The sequence below is a fragment of the Athene noctua genome, chromosome 2, assembly GCF_965140245.1.
Source record: "Athene noctua chromosome 2, bAthNoc1.hap1.1, whole genome shotgun sequence".
NCBI classification, from domain to species: Eukaryota; Metazoa; Chordata; class Aves; order Strigiformes; family Strigidae; genus Athene; species Athene noctua.
Window position 1 is genome coordinate 60,980,949 of NC_134038.1, and position 19,809 is coordinate 61,000,757.

Genomic DNA, 19,809 nt, shown 5'->3' on the forward strand with positions numbered 1-19,809 from the left:
AACTATTTCAAGATACTACATTCTAAGATCTAATTTGTCACTAAATAAACAACATATGATGCTAGTAATTTTCATTTTTGTAAAAAGTGCTTAATTACAAAGGAGGCTTCTTTACAGAACCAATCATGGTATTCTCCTTTGCAGAAACCTGAAATGATAGCCACATAGCACAGCAACTCACTTAGAGAAGTGGTATCATAAAAAGCATTACAGCAGATGCAACAGGCCACACTTTTGCCTCCTTGCAGATGGCTGGAATCTCCAGTCCTCTACAAATCATTCATATCTCGTCCCTTTCCTTCTGTTGTTCACCTGCCTTTTCATTCACACTACATACTTCCCACCTCTCAACACCACTGCCAGCATAAATCCTAACTTGGCCTTGTACGTGCCATATTTTGTACGTACATTGGCATATTTCATTAGTTCAGAACCAACACATTAAGGACCTACAATGGCATCTTTTACCAAGTTAGTTCCTCTCTCCTTAAGAGACCTGAATGAGGCCACATAATAGCATTTGTTTTGACCAGTATCTTAATCAGTGCCCAGCCTTTGTGCTGACTCTAGTCACAGTTATCAATCTGAACCAGCACTAGAAGCTGCGTGGAAGTCCATTCTGTCAATTTATTTGTCTGCTTTTCAATTGTTCTGTGTTATATATTTATGGCCTGATGAGCTGAAACATTGCGTTTCTTGCATTCCAGAAAATTACCTTTTCTGTTACATGAGTATCCCACACCTGGGCATTTTCAATCTTTTAAGAGCATCAGTCAAGGTTATGGAAGTTGTGTGATTGCCTCATATGTCATGAGATTAAAAGTAATTTTAAGGGTTATTTTTTAAATGACTTCTCATTTCTGAGTCTGTAGGATGCTCACAAGTAAGACATTTCCAAGATTTTATCCATGCCCTAGGAAGAAGCAATAGGCTTGCTCTAGTTTATATTTGTGGCTGCACAGCAAAGGTGACACTCCTGAGGGTCATCACATTGCATGGACATTCTGGCGTATATCTTACCCTCCAGCTATGTCCCTTTTGCTCTGCTGTGCTGGCAGCTGGGAAAGACATAGCACAAAAACACTCTGCTAAGTCTTCCAATGACGAAAGAGATCACCCTTTCCACAGCTTGCAGTATGCCCTGTGAGCACTATAAAAATAATCTTTTTACAGTGTATTTTTTGGCAATACTAAAATGCAACTAATAAAAAACTCTAGGCTATAGCCTACCCCGTGTTGACTACCTCTTCTGTCAATGCATAACATGAGCTAGCATATCATCATGTTTTCCTAGTGCCAGCAGATACTGACCTCAGTTAGAAATGTGATTCTATATACATTCAGGCAAGAAAAATAGTTATTAGGAAAGCCTGTTATATATTACTATGTGTTGATTAAAACTATTTCTTCTTCATGAGACAACCTTCGTGTTGATGTCAGGACATTAAAGAACATCCTATCATTTCATCCTAACAAGATGACCACATAGGAGTGGGACGAGAACTCATGTTGTGCCTTGATATTCATGGTCTGTGAGTCAGAGTTCTTCATTTTGATATGAAAAGCATCTATTTTTGATATCCTAATCTCCTGGGTAAAGATTTTAGGCTGCTTTTACAATCACTTCACAGTAAGAACTGAATGTTCCATTGTTGCTGAACTAACATATATTCTCTGTCGCTTTAATGCAAAGCATAAATAGTCTTGAGTCCAGAAGTAATGTTTAACATGATGTGTTAATGTAAAATACATTAGCACTTTCTCCAGGATCTCTAGAAAGTCCATCACACAGGAGATGTTTCTGTTTAACAGGATTACAATGAGACAGATCTGAGGTAGCACCCAGGAGTTCTTTTTGGAGAAGTACACTTGTAACTCAAAGTCAAGAGAGATGTAACCAGTACAGGCCATATGCTAAAGACATATAAAATAGTTTAACTCTTGTTTATTTAAATTCAATACCCTCTGGCCAATTAACCAAATTTAAACTTTACTGAGAGAAGAAAGGAGTAGTCCTATTAGAAATCTGTCTCCAAATTTTGGAGGGGTACATGTAAGATAATTTCCAGGTGAACTTACATAGATGAGTGCTTTTTTCTATCAAAATGAAAGCAGAATATTCAAACTTTAATCATAAATAAGATTTTAGAATACATAAGATTTATCAGATCTTATATATGAGTGAAAGAATAAAATATGATAAAATATTTTAAATTATTTTTTATTGATGTGTTTGGCAGTGTTTTAAGTGCTATGAACAGATTTTGCCTTAGAGTAAGAAACTTATTAGTTGCTGGCCATTCCTGTCATACTTGAAATTACAAAGGATGAAAGAGAATATTGCAGAAGGTTTGGTCTCCCACAGAAATACAGTTAAGAGCTATTAATAATAATAATAATAATAATCATTATAATTGTACACTATATATATTTGTTTTGTTGACAGTAATGTTTTTTATTTTAAATAAAAATAGGTGTAATTGCAACATAAATTATACAATTATATAAAGTTGTTGTAAAGAAAATAAGGTTAAATTCTTATGCTTCTTTTTGTTGATATAAGACATTTTGAAGTGTTGTAGTTTGAAGCCACAGTTATATTCTGACTACTTTCTCTAATTTGTGAATAAGAAATTCTGATAGATTCCTTCACAAAATGCCTGGAAGTATGATTTCTATTTTTAAAGCAACAGAAGGAAAAAGTAATGAAACACTTTATCAAATTCACTCTTGATAAACAAATATATCTTTCTAATATAGATAAATAAAAGTCTTACAGGGAAACGACACAGCATATGATTTGCAGAAAAAAGACTCTACAACTCGAATAGAGTTATAAAGCAGGTATGTTTACTCCGGTGCCAGGGTGCAAGGGGATTTCTCCACAAAGCTTGCACACCCACTGCACATTTTACCAAAAACTTATAGAGTGTGGATATCCATATTCACTGGATTACATAACACGAACATACATCCGCATGAGTAAGGCTGGGTTAGTTACAAAGGCTGATGTCAACAGTTTATGTCATCTTTGCACCTGCCCATTGCCTCCTGGTGGGTGTCTTTGGGGGCCTTTGGGAGGAAGGCTCGTAGTCTTTCTCACTTTTTTTTTTTTTTTCCCCAGAGCATGCGCAGATTCTCTTGGCCAATTTCTTGAATAACAAGAGTGGTTTTCAGACGGTTTACTTTCTATCTTATCTAAGAGAACCAATAGGACTTCTACCATTCGTATATGGCCATCTTTACTCATTAGCAAAATTCCAACTAGTTAGAGCCACCTGTTACTCGAGGCCAAAAGTATAATATTTTGCTGAACATTGTAATCCTTGGTAGATTTTCACAGTGAACTGCTTTGTTTTGATGAATACAGTAGTCCTTGGTAAAATTCCACAGAACAGTCTGGGCAGGCAGGATTCTTAGCAATTTTTTAAAAAATATACTATAACTTGCTGTAAGTAAGTATTTAAGTTGTTAAGCAGTTTTGTATAAGTAAATAAGTAAATAAATCTCAAAACAAGTAATCATTTCTTTGTATCACTTTTTAAAAAAAAAAAAAAAAAGAGGAACAAAGCATAGTCAGTCTCAGAACACTTTCAGCTAAAAAGCTACACTATCAAAAAAAGTGCTTCATTTTCAGGGTAAACAAGCCACAATCTAAACATTTCCCAGTAAGCCTCATATATCAGAGTCTGTTTTAAGTCCTAAATTCAAAGTAAATTCACTGTATTTGATGAGAGCCTTCATCACCTTAAAAATCTCTCTACACTTCACTGCATACATTTTCTGTGTAAGACTCAGTTCCACACCACAGACTCTGCTTGCTGTCCAGCATTTTGACTCTCTTCCAGAGTAGCAGGACTTTCTGAATTTGATGATATGCATGCACAATATATATACACTACACTACACTTGATCTTAGGCAAAAGGCCAAGAAGACCCTCATTACAAGAAAGACACCAAGGTACTGAAGCATGTGCAAAGAACAGCAATGAGGCTGGTGAAGGGTTTAGAGCACAAGTCTTATGAGGAGCAGCTGAGGGAAGTGGGGGTGTTTAGTCTGGAGGAGGCTGAGGGGAGACCTCATCACCCTCTACAGCTACCTGAGAGGAGGTTGTAGCAAGGTGGGAGTTGGTCCCTTTTCCCACAAGTGATAGGATGAGAGGAAATGGCCTCAAGTTGCGCAAGGGGAGGTTTAGGTCGGGTATTAGTAAAAATTTCTTCACTGAAATTGTTGTCAAGCACTGGAGCAGGCTGCCCAGGGAAGTGGTTGAACCACCAACCCTGGAGGTGTTTATAGGATGTGTAGATGTGGTGCTTAGGGACATGGTTTAGTGGTGGATTTGGCAGTATTAGATTTACCGTTAGACTTGACGATCTAAGGGTCTTATCCAAACTAACTGATTTTATGATTCTGTACGGCAAATGACTATGTTTAAGGATAAGTTGCACATGATTCATAGAAGCAGAAGCAGAGTGAGATGTGAGCTATTTAAAATCAACTTCTATTACAACCATAGGATTATCTATAAACCTTATGTAAGTTACTGGACTTTTAATCTCTAAAATATAGATGTTAATATGTATTTACCATTTAGACTACAAGATCTGTATATTTATGCACCATTTCACCCAGTGTTCTTACACTTTTAAGTTACTACTACACCTGTAATAGTAACAAAAAATAAAATCAAAATTGAGTTACTAAATCTTCACTAATAACATGAAATAAAAGTCAGTAAGTACAAGAGAAACTGCAAGGTATCTAAATATGGGTAAGACCACCTTTTCATAGGGTTATTGCATCTGCTTTCAGTTAAAAGTTGTCTGTGTATTTATCTGATTCTGTTTCAGAAGTCCAACAAAAGCAAATTGGTCATATTTGTACCTGTTTTGCAGGATAGACTATAGAGCATGAATAGTAATAATTTAATAACACACTTAATGACAATTCTTCTAAACTGACCATACCGATTTTTTTTTTCGAAACTGTAATAGCATCTGAACATCTTAATTTTATAAATTATTTATTAATTTATATTTAAGGGGAATTGAATAACTTTTTTTTCCTTTCGTTTTCCTTTTACCTTTGAATCAAAAAGATAATTTTAAGAGGCACTGAGTAATGTTATATATATCAGCTGCTTAAACCTGTACCTTTAAGTTATAAACTTCTCAAGGGAAATTCTGCAAAGGATGCTATGAGTCTGTTGCTATGCACAGCCAACTGAAGTATATGCAGATGAAGCAGATTGCTGGCAAACACTTCCAACTATCTGTGAACAATGAATATCAGAGCTCTTTGTTTATTGTCAAGCCTGGCTCTTTACTAATCATTCTATTCACTTCATGTGCAAAAGTTACTAAGGCGTGGCTATTATAAGAGAAAGATGGAATACAAATAGGTAAATTCCTATACACTGAAGTCAACAGGATAATTCATTATGTAAAACTGGCAAATGCACCCTGGAGCAATTTAGAGGTACAGACATATATTCAAGTGACAGCATCTTAAAAAAATCCTAGTATATCAACAATGTCAGGGTATCTTCTTGTAGGCTTGCTCTTTTCTTTCAGCAAATGGAAGGAAATTCATCTTAGCCTAGCCTGCAATTTAAGAGGGTCATGAAGGTTAGTAATTAGGCTGAAGAATGGATGACAGCTACACCCATACTTCTAAAGATCTGATTATAAGACTAGCTTAATCATGACTGATAAGTTTTCTTGTCTATAATATGCATGTTTTCACATCACATCTATTCTGTTCAGCAACAGTGCAGTACATTCTTTAACATGAAACAATTCTTTATTACAGAAGTCAACTTTTCTTTCGAATGCATCACCAAAGGATGCTGGTAGTTGAGAAACCATCAATACTCAATCTATACCCAGCAGGTAAAACTGCACCCTCTCATTGAAAAGCATCCTTTGGTGCCAACAATGCTCTTATAGAGCTACACTGAGTAACAGCTATCTAGTTACAAATTAACACAGCTTGAGATTATAAAAGAATAGCTCTGCTTTGAAGAAAAAAAAAATCAAAATACATCCAAAAAAAGTTCCTTTTAACTTATCTTTCTGCCAGTACTCTTAAGGTAATTTGAATCAGACAATGTTCAGCTGATCAGTTAAAGTGAATAATAAAGTCTATTATTCAGAAATTCATACTGCATGATACAGCAGCTCATTAAGACCTAAATATTTCAACACATGCTTTTAAGTCTATTCTCTTCAGCAGCATAACATTTTGTTTCTCCCGTTTCTCAGTTCATTTCTGTGTACCTATCACAGTCCTTGCCAGGTCCAAGATTATGTTTCTTGAAATCAAGTGGCAACTGTAAGATGTAATTTATGAAAAGAATAGACTGGAACATCCTGAAATACAACAGGAGGTTCAAGAAAATATAATAAAATCAACATTTCAAACTCAGATTCAGAAAACACAGGATAAAATCTATTTCTAGGCAAGCTGTAGGATGGAAAAACAAAAGGGTCTAAAAAACCCCCGAAGAAAATGTAAGCAACTCCTCTATTAGAAAAGAAATTAAGGTGAAAATATTAATGGCCTTCACAAAAACAAGTGTGCATTTATTATCTCTGACAGCCTGCCTTTTATCATGTTCTCAGTATTAGTTTCCTCTGAGCTTTGTTCATTGGATTTATTCCCTTTGAAAAATCTTTCACAATATGGCTGGAGACAAATACTGTAAAAAAATTTGCAATAGCAGCAACATTTTGTTTACACCACACCTTGTTGCTCCTATCATAATAGGCATTTCCTATGTAACTCTCCCAAAGAAAAAGCTGGGTTCATGATTCAGAAGTTTAAAGAAAAAAAAATAACTTGTGAGAGTACAGTGACAAGACCTAGGATGAGCTACAAAAGCACATACCACCCAACAACTGCAAAATAATTCAGCAGCCACTAACAGAGAACGCACAGGGCTAACACTTTTCAGAAAAAAAATATTAAAAAATAAATAAAAAAAAATAATTAAACCTATTTCACAGCTAAATATAACATCATCAAGACTTAAAAACATGCAAACCTTTGCTTTACAACATGCTGAAGTTCACAGGAGAGATAGAATCAAGTCTTATTCTTGCTGCTATATTTAGAGTATATCCCAAGCACCTCCTGCTAAATAAAACGAACAAAAAAATCAGTTAGCTAAACCTGCAAAACTCTGCTGCAGGAAACTAGTTGCAGCACAGATACATCTGAAGTGGGTTATAGACCTTTGCAGTAATAAGGATGCTGAACTACCCATGCCTCTGGATGATAGATACTGCCTGCACCAGCCCACATTCAGTAAGACAGATCCAGGGGGCTGCAGTTATTCCACTTAACTTGATTATATGTCTTTTTTTTTTTTTTTTTTTTTTTTAATTAAACACAGAAGAGAACAGTCATGGCTACTGGAACTAGCTTACCTATATTGTTAAATTGTTAGAATGGTCTCTGGGCCAAACATCCATTTCCAAAAAAATTCCTGGGTATAGTTCACGAATTAGAAGAGGCACCATTCTAAATATACAGTCTGCATATAGCTACAATATTCATAGACTTAAAAATTATGGATTGCACCAGTCGCCCAGTTCCCAAGAACCAAGTGGGAAATCACCTTTTTTGTTCTAGGAGTATAGCTATTTTGTGGTCTTTTACTTAACTCCAAACATACTTACTGTGCATCCAAGGGCAGACAAAATTAGGTTTTGCCATCAATACTTTCTGAAAGATAACATTGGCTCCCATGTTCAGAACAAACAAAACCAGCAATATTTTAAAAATGTAAATACATCCATTAAGCAAATCACAAAGTTTTGTGATATCCTAAGTGGTGAAATAAGCTAAGGAAAAACAAAAACAAAACCAAACAAATGACAAACAACAAGATAACACAAAAGTATTATTTTACTAACAATAGCTTTATTTTATGCAGGTCGTTCCATACATTCGGGGGGGTGTGGGGGGGGGTGTGGGGGGTGTGCGCATTGTATGCACTAGAACTGCTCAGACACAGAAATCCATTTAGATGTAAGACCATACACATTTAAAGTCAAATCCACCCCACTTCCTTTGAGGCCTTTCAGCAGGCATCTAAAGTAAAAGTTTAATCACTCTTGGCTTCTGAGGATTTACAAAGAGGTAAGCAATGTCTGATTTACCTCTGAAGGCGACACTCTAGAGTGACAATGCTCCTTATTTAGGTGTAAAAGTTAAATTATCTAATGTGAGATAGACTAATTCAGGTCATGTTCTTAAATATCACAGTATCTTTCTCAGTAAAGGCAGTAAACTAAATGTTGAGTTTATACCAGCATAAATGAAGAACCTTTCAGAAATTATTCTGTTAGATGGGTGTGAATGAAATCAGACTATCTTTTCTCTCCTACATCACATATAACTCCCAGCATATTGTCAACTCACAAGATGTATAGTTTAATTTAAACCAGTATCATTTCCGTAATGTGAAACAGCTCTTTCCCATTATTAAGTACTTTCTGAGAGCACAAGATTACCCACTCAGAGCCTTTATAAGAATAGTGTAGATCGTGTATCAGCAATTTACTCCTCACTTAAGAAAATCAAAGTCCTGACATTTGAAACTGTGCTTTGTACATTATTTTCAATATGTTTGTTTCTATACCTCCTTTTATGAGTTTATAAATTTATCAGACAGCCTGCAGGTACCTCTGATTAGGGTTACAGAGCAATTTACATTTTTTACATTATCAAATTGCATTTCCTTTTTTCATTAAATAACAAGAACTATAATCTTTCATGATCATTTGAGATATTTATTTCCTGTAATTTCTGCTGGTTTGGATGAGGCTAAGTAGATGATAATAGCTTGATAATCGTAGTAATAGTATTTAGGCCCTGTTGAAGTCAATGGTACAACAGTCATTGAGGTCAGCAAGGCATCATTCCAGTTATGGCACAATTCTGAACAGCTCACAATTTAGGAATTTGATCCATGACTTGTAGTCCATGATATTCCACACTGAAATGCAATGAAATGGAATTTGAGACTATAAGAGTCTCCAAACAGACTCCTCACATGGGAAACAGCCCATTCATGATGACATTTAAATAAAGGTTTTAGTCTGAACCAAAGCTAAAAGGGAGTCTGGAGAAAGAAAGGAAAGCTCCAGTACTTAACCTATTGAAGAAAATAACTTTATGTGTCACCAAAAAGAAATAATTCTGATAAATTATTTCTAAATCACATAAATAAACATCAATTTCTAACTATAAAATATTCCAACATACGGAACCCAACATATGGACCAGTGACAAAGTGGCTAATTTTTTTGTAATTTACAGAAATATTGAAATAATATATTTTTATCCTTAATCTTGAACTGTGCACTTCAAATGTTTTCAGCAAATGCATTATATTCCAGATTATGTATAAATTATATTCCAGATTATGTATGTTCATATTCATCACACAAATAGTGTCTCTAAGACAAATAATGGAAATGGATGGTCAGGCAGAACCAGGAATCCCCTATCACATCACTAAGTTTCAACATCAAGTGAAACCATTTTCATGGTTAAAAAAAAAATAAATCTGATCCATGATGGCAGCTTTACAAATCAGTTACCAATAACTTTATAAAACCTGAAGTGGATTTTTTTGTTTGGTATGCATTATAACACTATCAGAATAGTATTACACTGTCAAATGAGTTGTGCCATTAATGTAACATGAAGCTGAGGATCTTTGTACAGAAATTCAACTCTGGATCTGGCAAATGAACTGTTCAAACATAGATGCGACAAGGACCGCATGTCAACTGTGTGCTAAGAGGGTGAAAGGAACCAATTGGACCATGATACTGAGGCTCATCTCCACAGACGTCGCTTTTGGAAAAAGCCTACTGGGAGCAACAGAGGCATGTTCAGAGACTACAGATTCATCCGATTTGATTGAACTCTGAATGCCAAGACCCATGTGCATCTGTCCAGGGCCAATGTCACTTAGTTACAAACTAAATAACTGAAATGTTTTCTTCCTTTCTTAGGCTTCCAAATATGATTCAGAGATATAAGCATTTAAATAAAGCCTGCTGTTTTAAAATACACCAAAATCTTAGCTGTCTCATAATTGGACAGTTCAAACTACAATATAGTACAAATAATTACCAACATTTAACACAGAGAGAAAAAGGAAGCAAAGTTGAGATTAAAGTATTGAGACTAATTTTCATGAGCATCTTTATGAAAGTCTAACTGAAAGTGACAGAACACTTTTCAATACAAAGTACCTAAACAGACATGCTTTTCTGAAAGGTCTAACAATTCTCAAATTTTACTGACAGTCTTAAATGAAGCCACATTAGTCTCAATGGGAACACTTGCATGAGAAAAAGAAGATCTATTTAATGACCGGTTTGACAAGATCAGCACAGACATAAAATTGGAATTTATCCATTAACAGATAAAAGCAAGTTTATTTTTTAATTTTTTATCACCAGGCCTCCACAGTATTCCTGCTTCTCCATACCACAACTCATTTTACAGATGGTGCCACTAAAATTTATTCTACAAAGTCCCAGAGCTGCACTCTTTAGTGGGATTCTCGTCAACCATATGCATGTTTATTCAGCTTTCTGCTGTGTCTTTATGTTGTTATTCATACAGGTAGAAGATCACAATCTCAACACAGGCATTCAGCTCCATAGCTGGGATACCTCCTGTCTGGTACTAACTTTGGTCAAGTTATAATAATTTACAATCTAAAACTAATTGAAACAATTATTTGACCGGAGACTTGCCGTACCTTAAGCATTCCTACTCTGTTGTTTTCAAAGACACCGCTTTCCATTTTACATATTTTTAGCATAATGATTATAATGCATTTGGCCTCACAAGTTCTAAAAATAAAGAACAGAGTTCTCTTCTACCTTTTTACATCTGTATAAGGAACAAACCATGCAAAGGAATCTCAATAATAGATTATGTATTCTTTGAACCAGGGAAGTACATTATATAAAAGAAATAGCTCCTAAATCTTGCATATAATTAATGACAGCAATAACACTATTATGAATGTAAGTGCATGGGATAACCCGTATTGCAAAAGCAGCACAGATGATGGTCCTGACAGACAATTCTGTCTACCCTAAATCCTTAAAAAACCCATGAAGTTGGTTTATAGGCTATTGTGGCATTCCACAATTCCACTTTCAGGAAGGGACTTAAAAATATTTCTACTTCCACAAATACACAGTCAGTCTTAATTCTTACCTTCAGCTGCCCTAAAACATCAGACAATAGAAAAGCCTTTTTATTTGTTCTAATTCTAGAGTGTAAATCCTAGAAACAGAAAGCAAATGTTTAGACTTATTCTGTCAAGTACAGACTGTACAGACATTAATACTTCTCTTTTTTTAGCACACAACCAAAAATTACTTCAGAGAGAAGCCAATTTGAGAGCATGATACTCAGAAACCAAAGCTTCACTAACATTTCAGTGTGTATTAATTTCTTTAGTATTGCCTGTAACATGGCATTTCACCTAAACAGGCTGAAACTTAGGACTGAAGGGGAAAAAAACAACTACTGCTAGGAAATGACAGCTAAGTTATGGTTAGTGAGACCACAAAATATCAATAGCTTTATTGTGTTAGAGGCCTATTTTGACATATTAATGACTGTCTGAGAAAAAGGTACTTTTATCTTGGTCATAATGAGATATCACAATGTGCCCCAAAAGATGCGAAATGTATATATATGGAAGGGACAAGGGAGCAGAGTAAGACAGGGACAGAAGAGTAAGATTGGAAGGAAAGTCAAGAACTCCTTTATATTAAAAATCTGCAAGGGTACCTGTAATGTGTACAAAGAAACTCATGGCACTTTTGACATTGTCTAATGCTTACCACCCAAATAAACAGTAATTACATGCATATTTCGATATAATAAGCCAAAACTCTGATCTCAGCTCCAACAAACCAATTGAAGCATATTTCAAGACAATTCCATTTGTAATAAAAAACAGATGGTAAAGGAAACAGATGTCTCTTTGTGATCTGATTTACACATCTGCAGACGTTTACAATATGCATGCATTTCCAAAGAATGCTGAGCAACTTAAATTGGGAAATGGGACTTTTTTTCTTAATGGGCATGCGCAAAGGGTGTGACTCAAGAAGAAACTAAGCTGTGACAACGACACAGCTATCCTATCAGGCTCGTTTCCAAACCAAACAGCGTCATGTTAAGGAAACAGCAATGATGATAAAAATCAGACAATTCTGGAAATATTCTACTGCAGGGAAACATGACTCAAATGTGAGGCAGCTGAGGGACAGGTGATTTTCAGACTTCTCCCCTCTCTGAAAGAAGACCCGAGGTTGTCCTTCAGAAATTCATTCCTTCAGTGGTTGTCCTTCAGAAATTGATTATACAGAAAAGCAAAATATCCCTCAGAAACACAGACCTGGAGATTTATTTAAGATCCTCTAAATCTCAGATTGTCATTTTATGCAGACATCAACAATAAGCCATTGACAATTACATCAAATATTTGCACTGGTCTCGGTGAAATTATGCACAAGAATCAGCAGAGAACTGTGTCACAACAAGGAAGGATGGAAGAGTCTCAATCAAAATGAGAAAATCCTTGCGGAACCTCTTAGACAAGAGGTACAGGATAAAGTAGTGCAAGGAGCCATGATGTTAACAACCTTCAGAATTAAGCTAGGTTGAAGCAGGTCAAAATTACACAAAATCTTCTCCAAATTTAACTGCTCATTTGGGAGATCTTGTTGGTTTCTTAGATTTTGTCCCATACCTTTCTCTCCAGATAGTTTACTTCAGACTAACAAAGGGTACCACTTTGTCAGGCGCAGAGAATGAAGTCTTCTCTTTCGTCCAAGCACAAAACCCAATTTAAATGTCACATCTCTGAGCTGAAGGAACCATATCCTATAATGATATTCATTATCCATGTCCATTCCTGTTCCGGGCCTGTCTGTGGAGACTGTAAATAAGAAACTAGATTCACCCAAATATTCAGACTGTTTCCCTCCGCTGAAGGGATGCTGAACAAGCCTTAAATCTCATCTTATGTTTATTTTGTGCCACTATAGTGACCAGTGAGACACAGACACAATGCATCAGTAAAACCTGTCCAAGGGGGCTAATTATCACCATTGGGAACTGGGACAGTTTAACCAGTTTCATTTCATATAAGCTGTCATACAATCAACAGATGGTAAGTACTTTCAGGTACTAACCACTTGGGCTGAAGTCAAACTGGTGAGCTGGAGGTGAAAAGCTCCATATTCTACTAATCCCCTGAGCTAGAGAGTCCCCAGCTGGTAGTTCTACAAAGGTTCACACAACTTTTTTTGAAAGGCAGCAAAAGTAGTTACAAGGGTTCTTTTTAAAAACGAAATAAAACAAAACAAAACCCCACAGTTGCAGGAACAACATTTTCTTAAAATAAACTCTCTGAAAGTAGCAGACTGTACACATTTTACAAGAATAAACAAACTTCTCTAATATTTATCCACAAATTGGGAGTCAGAGATCACTAGTGCAAATTTCTGCTGGCCAGCAGCACTTATTCTATAAACTTTGGGTATCCTAAGTGGTCCATTAAAGAACAACAGATATCTTCAATCCGTCTAATCTCTTCATTGGGCATGTTTTGTTTCCAGGCATGAATGCTACTTGGTGAAATTTCCCCTTCATAAGGAAGATAGAAAAGACTGGTGGAGGTGGCAAACAGTATTTGGTTTAAGCTAGCAGGAGGAAGAGGAATACCAAGAAAAGCAAAAATTGTTTCAGCCGTCTTCTGAGGAAAGCTCACAATATCTTCAAACTTGACCAGCTGATAATTTGTAGGCAGCAAGTCCCCATTTATTCTCAGTGCTGCTGCTGTGTTTGCCAGCCATAAATAGGACAACACAGAAACAGCATTTGAATTAGGATTTGAAAGTTCTTTTCTTAATGATTCATATTCAAAGGCATAGCCTTCATTTAAACTACATTTTCCTTTACCATTCTCTCCCTTAAACATTGCAGCCAAGTGTTGTGGAACATTTTTCAAGGAGTAAAGGCTTGGCTTGTTTTTGTACAACATTGAATAGATCCAGGCCCGTGGGTCCCTCACTACATGTAATGCTCTCATTGATGGTCCTAGGATTTCCTGAAAGAAGGGAAGCTTTAATGTCCAGCTCCCACTACTTAAACTAAGCACAGGTCGTGCATTAGGATAATAGGTGAGATGTCTTCTCAGTTCCCTAATATGTTCAGCATCTTTATCTGGACTCCCTCTTGCCCTGCTTCTTTGCTCTGACAGAGATTCTCTCTTCTTGGATCTTTTCTTTTTGTCTTTGCTTAGGGCAGCATGCTGAGCAATTTTACTTCTGCTGGCTTCATATAAATGAATGTTCTGTAAATGTAACTTTGTGCCTCGAACTAGAGACTGGAGCCACCCTTGGATAAGACGAAAATGACCATTCTGGACATCAGAAACCTTCCATTCACATGGATCTACAAAGGAATCAATTTCAAATTCAGTCTCAGGAATTTCAAGATAGGGTGTAGGTATCCTGATGTATAAGAAGTCACTGCTATTGAAAAACAGCTGTTTTAAAATTTCTGCACCAGAAGTGGGAAGTGAAGTAATGATAACATCTGGCAAAACAACGGGGTTTTCTTCTAATTCTTTGGCTTTATTGCCTTTATCATGTTCTAGCCTTGTCATGTCACCGCTCCATTTTGCACAAATGGGCTGAGTACACATGCTCCACACATCCACCAATTCAATAAGCCACAGCGTGACAACCAGTATCAGGATCCAGCGTAACATTTTACCAAAGGATATGTAAAACCGCCACTGAAAAGCCAGTATGACCAAACTCACACCCAAAATTAACCCTGCAATTACATTCACTTTGAAGCCAAACGGAAAAAACACTCTATTATTTTTTATCTGTTTTTTTACAGGTTCAGTACCTAGACCAAACTTGGTCACTTTGTTTTCATGAACTACTTTGGCAAAACCACCAAAGCCCAAGTAATCGAACCTTGTCTTTAAATTCTGATATTCAGTCACAACAGAGATGGTATTTTCAGTGTTGTTGACACTGAGTGAAATCTGAAATCCAGATTTTGCATTATCTATGAGTCTACAGTTAGACACGTTGACATACGGGCCATAGAAAAGGTAAACAATCCTTGTAAGCATGTTTTTCATTGGAAAGGTAACATTTACAAACTGAGTCCATCGCTTTTTGAATTCAGCAGCTTGTTCTGCCTCCTGTATCCTAGCAACAGGACTACTCCCATGATGATCAAACCAAAACATCTTGTAGTGGGCATCCCACACATCCATCATAGCTCCATTGTATTTGTTCTTAAATTTATAAGGTATGTATTTAAAATCAATGTCAAGATTATGAAAAAAGGCACTGACAGAATTAACGGGAGAGTCTTCCTCCTTCTCGATATGGTCTACTACTAACAATGTCTGAGAATTTAAGAGCAGCAAAACACGATACACACTTTTTAATTTCATTGCTGATGTGTATGCAGATACCGCCTCACCGCTCACAAACATCATGTCTCCAGCCTGGGAGGCTGTTATAATTTCTCCAGTTGAGTCTCCAACCTCTTCGCCAATCCACTTCAGCCACTGGGCACACTCACCAAGCTGTCCCTCCCAAGGCTGGTTGCACTGGCTCGTAGGAGATGGAGCAAAGACCAAGACATTGTTCAGGTGGCTGAGTTTAGGTCCATAAAGAGCCTCAGATACAAACACCTGTCCATTGGGAGCAAAAGTGAAAGAGTTCTGATCAGGATGTTCATGTCCTGGATTGAAACTTCTCCACCCATCAATCCAAGCGTATGGTTGAAAGTGAACAATATCATAGACAGCACGTCCACCCAGCTTTCCAGACTTAAAGGACACAAAGGTGTTCGTCTGACTGTTTGGCAATCCAGCCCCATAAGTAACAACTCCCCAGTTAGGAAACACATGCATTTTAGCAGTACCATAGTCAGGAGGCGGCTGAGGAGTGATTTCAGCAGCATACCATATAAATTCAGTGTGCAGTGTGCTCCACCTCTGTGCAGTGGACGGCACCATTGGCCCGTCCTTGGGTCTGTGTTTTCTAATCTGCTGCGCCAGCCAGTTGCCAGCTCCATTCTTCATGATAAACTTATCCAAGAAAACCAGCTGGCTCTCAGGACCGTAAAACCAGTTGTAATTAGAATCCGCTACACCCACAGTCCTCTGAAAACCTGGTAACAGGGTGGCATAGTAAAACCAAAAGTGCATTTTGAGCCAGTTGTTCTCCAAGTTGTTAATACCAAAGTGGCGCTGGGCCAGGAAAACATACTGGGTTACCGACTTGGCTGTGTAACTCCCATAAGCTACTCCTTCATCCAGAGACCCGTCTACAATATGATTGAGCAGAAACATTGTTTTCTCCATCACATCAACAACAGTGTGTTTCCAAATATTTGCCTGAGATCCTTTGTCCACCCCTGCAACTAAAGCCCCAATAAGCAAAGCAAGCATATTGGTTGCTTGGTGATTATGGAGAAGCTGCTTTCCCCAGGAACGAACCTTTGAGTACTCATACATTTCCTCGCTTACAGACCATATCTTCTCCAGGTATTTTTGCCTCCTCTCATTTTCCAGTGAATTGTACAAGAAATCAAAAGCAGTGGCAAATCCTGTTAGGGAGTGACCAAGTGGCACTTCATCTCCAGGTGCATTTTCAACCAACCAGTTTTTGTAGCCAGCCATTCTATCCATATATTCTAGGGTGAAATCAAACGCAGCTTTATCTTCGGGGCACAGCAAACAATAAAATGCTAGAGGTGGCAGATTGTTACCATAAATCTCATTCCACTTTGCAGCAAAATCAACATGCTTGGGTGGAGGTAGGTAGTACAATGGGTTGGATAGCATAACCGTCACCGCACTTCTGATGGCTCTAAATAGATGGGAATGGCTTGTATGAGCCTTCTGCCTCAGCGCCTGGACATCTTCAGCGTCGAAATACAAACTCGGATGAAGAACTATTTTTTTCAGCTTCTGCTCAGCACTAAGACCTTCAAGTTGCTGTTTTTCATACTGATTTACATTTTCTATGAAAGTCACCCAATCAGAGTAATTGCTTACAGATTCTTCAAAAGTGAAGACAGCAAACATCATTAATGCTAGAAATAAAGTATGCCCCGTGAACATCAGAGCCATGATCCATTAGGCAGCTCCTCTTCCCCAGGCATGCATTTCCTAACAAAACACAATGTTCAGGTATCAAACTCTGATCCAGTCAGTAAAAAAACAAACATCTTAAGGCATATTTTTAGGAGAAAGGACTTAGCATGTACTGTGCATTCCAAAAGATACTCAGATTACTTGTAAGCTGAGCTACAATATTTAAATAACAAGGCTCTCAAAAACTTAAAACTCAGGTGCCTTGTCTGTTCACGCCTTTCTGAAACACACTACAGCATAAAAACTCAAATCAGGGAAAAAGTAGAATCTCTAAGGTATGCATATAAAACACAGGTTGACAACACACGGTAAGAGACTGAAACACTATCTCCTGGAAACTTGAAAAACTTCACTTGAAAAAAAGGAATCAGAGTCATATATTTACTTTTCTAAGCTTTCAGTCGGATCAAATTCCACTTCCAGAGCTGACAAAAACTCCACTGATCACAAAATTACATATTCAAAACAACGTATTATATTCGATGAAATAGGGAATTTACAGCACTTGGAAAAAAGACTCCGAAACTGAAGTTATTGTCTCCAGCCTTCTCCTTATCTCAGCTTCCATACATTCTTTCCATCTTTCTCTTTTGAGACTCATGGGAGAGCAGGAAGGAAAAGAAAAATAATTTAAAAAAAGATCAGCATAGATCCTCCATTAGTTCCTTTTGATGAAACCGCAGTGCTTTTAACCTCTATTCCCCTCTGTTGGTGAAAAGTGCATCTGAATTAATAGTCACAGAGTATCGACATATTTTCAAGTCTTCTTTCATCTTATCTTCTGCAGAAGTTTTGCCTCAGTGAATCAGACAATCCTGCTCCTTCCATTATGAAGCAAAAAGAAAACATGTGAAAGAGGCAGACAGACAACACTTTTTTGTTAGAAGAGCAGTTTCGGGTTTCCTTCCACTTTGCATGTTGGTTCTTTCTGTGGAAACAGAAACAGAAGTTCTCTGAAGCTCTATAGGTGTCAGAACATATTTATAAAGCACCGAAGGTAACAACGTGCTGCTCACTTTCTTGTAAAGAGAAGCTAACGCACCTCTTCTTTTACGGATTCTCTCTTTTAAAAAGGACCGTTTTCAAAGTTCCGCAAAGATTATCTTTAGCAAATCAGAAATTCACACGGTCCCGTCCAGCCGCTTTATTCCACCTTTTCCTGCGTGGCCACGAGGTCTCAAGGGCGGGTTTTCCCGTTACGCCACCGGGACCCACCCACGAACACACGCTCGCAACTCGCCGCCCAAGTGACAGGCAGCTCCGCTCCGTCCCGGTGCGCGGCGCACGTCCCGAGCAGCCCTGCGCCCCCCGGACCCGCCACCGGGGAGCCGGGGCCGCCCCGCAACGCCGCGCCCGCCCCGGCCCGCCCCGGCCCGCCCCGGCCCCCGGCCCGGCCGCGCGCGCCCCGCCCGCCGCGCGGCCAGCAGAGGGCGCCCCCCGCCCGCCGCGCCGCCCCGGGGCCGCACAACTTGAGCAAGTTTCGGCGGCGGGCGCGGGCGCGCCCCGTGCCCTCGCGCCCGGCGTCCCCCAGCGTCACCCCCTCTTACCGCAGCGGGGCCGGCGGCGGGAGGGGACGGGAGGGCCGGCGGGCGGGCGGACCGAGGGACGGACGGAGGGGAGGGGCGGGCGGTAGCTGCCGCGGGGCCGCGTAGCTCTGCCCCGGCCAGCGCGGCCCCGGGCGTGGCGCCAGCCCCCGGCCCGGGGTGCGGGTGGCGGTGAGCTGCGCCGGCCCCGCTCGGCCGGGCCGGGCGGGGCTGGGCTGTGCTCGGCTCCGGCCCCTTCCGCGTCGCCGTTACTTTCCAGCCGGACTGGCCGCAACTTCGGGTCGGTGCCCTCCGCCGGCGGCTCCCCAGAGTTGATGGCGGGGAAGATGCGGCTGCGGGCGCGCAGCGACGGGCGCGGGCAGCGAAGCAAACTCGCAGGGATGTCGCTCCGGAGGGGCGGGGAGGGAGGGAGGGAGAGGAGGAGGGAGGGAGAGAGGGAGGGAGGGAGGGAGGCGGCGGGGGGGGTGTTGGCAGAGCCGGCGCCGGCGGAACAGGGATGTGCCGGTCCTCCGCGCCGTGCTCCGGCGGCGGGCGGGCTCCCGGCCCCGCCGGCGCTCCCGGCTGCTCCTCTTCCTTGCGACTGCGTGATCCGGCCGCCGCTGACAGCGCCGAGCCCAGCCCCGCTCCCGGCGGCGGATGGCACCGCCGCCCCTGCGGCTCGGCTGCCGGCGGAGCGGAGCGGAGCGGAGCGGAGCGCGGCGGGTGCGCCCGGGGGCAGGGCCGGGGCCGGGGCCGGAGCGGGGGGGGGGGGCAGGGCTCCCGAGAGCGGCGGAGGGAGGCGGGGCCGTGCCGCCCGGGCGGCTCCGGCGGCGGCCGCCCCGAGAGCGCGGTGAGGGCCGGCGGGGAAGGCTGCGGGGGGCGGCGGTGGAGCGGGTCCCGGCGGGGTGAGCAGCGGGCAGGTGTGAGAGGGCTGCGGAGAAGAAGAGCTGCCGCGGGGGCGCCGCCGCCGTGGCCGGCCGGTCGGCAGCTGCTGCGGACCGGCTCCCGCGGCTCCCGGGCGGGGCGATGGC

At 40.1% G+C, this 19,809-nt stretch overlaps 1 protein-coding gene across 2 annotated transcripts; it reads right to left on the reverse strand.

Annotated features, from left to right (window-relative positions):
• Positions 1–7,962: 7,962 nt before the first annotated feature.
• DSEL (dermatan sulfate epimerase like) lies at positions 7,963–19,504 on the reverse strand. Of its 2 annotated transcripts, none has more exons than XM_074899293.1 (2): positions 18,803–19,504; positions 7,963–18,179 (listed from the first exon to the last, which is right to left on the reverse strand). In XM_074899293.1, exon 2 carries the CDS (start codon positions 17,229–17,231, stop codon positions 13,581–13,583), a length of 3,651 nt encoding a protein of 1,216 aa, XP_074755394.1. In that variant the 5' UTR covers positions 17,232–18,179; positions 18,803–19,504; the 3' UTR covers positions 7,963–13,580. The 2 variants fall into 2 exon arrangements, with proteins under 2 accessions (XP_074755394.1, XP_074755393.1); XM_074899292.1 differs by having other exon boundaries at positions 7,963–18,183.
• Between the last annotated feature and the right edge of the window lie 305 nt (positions 19,505–19,809).

Coding starts and splice junctions, on each gene's coding strand:
- DSEL (XM_074899293.1), bottom strand. CDS start 17,231: ATGGCTCTGATGTTCACGGGGCATACTTTATTTCTAGCATTAATGATG.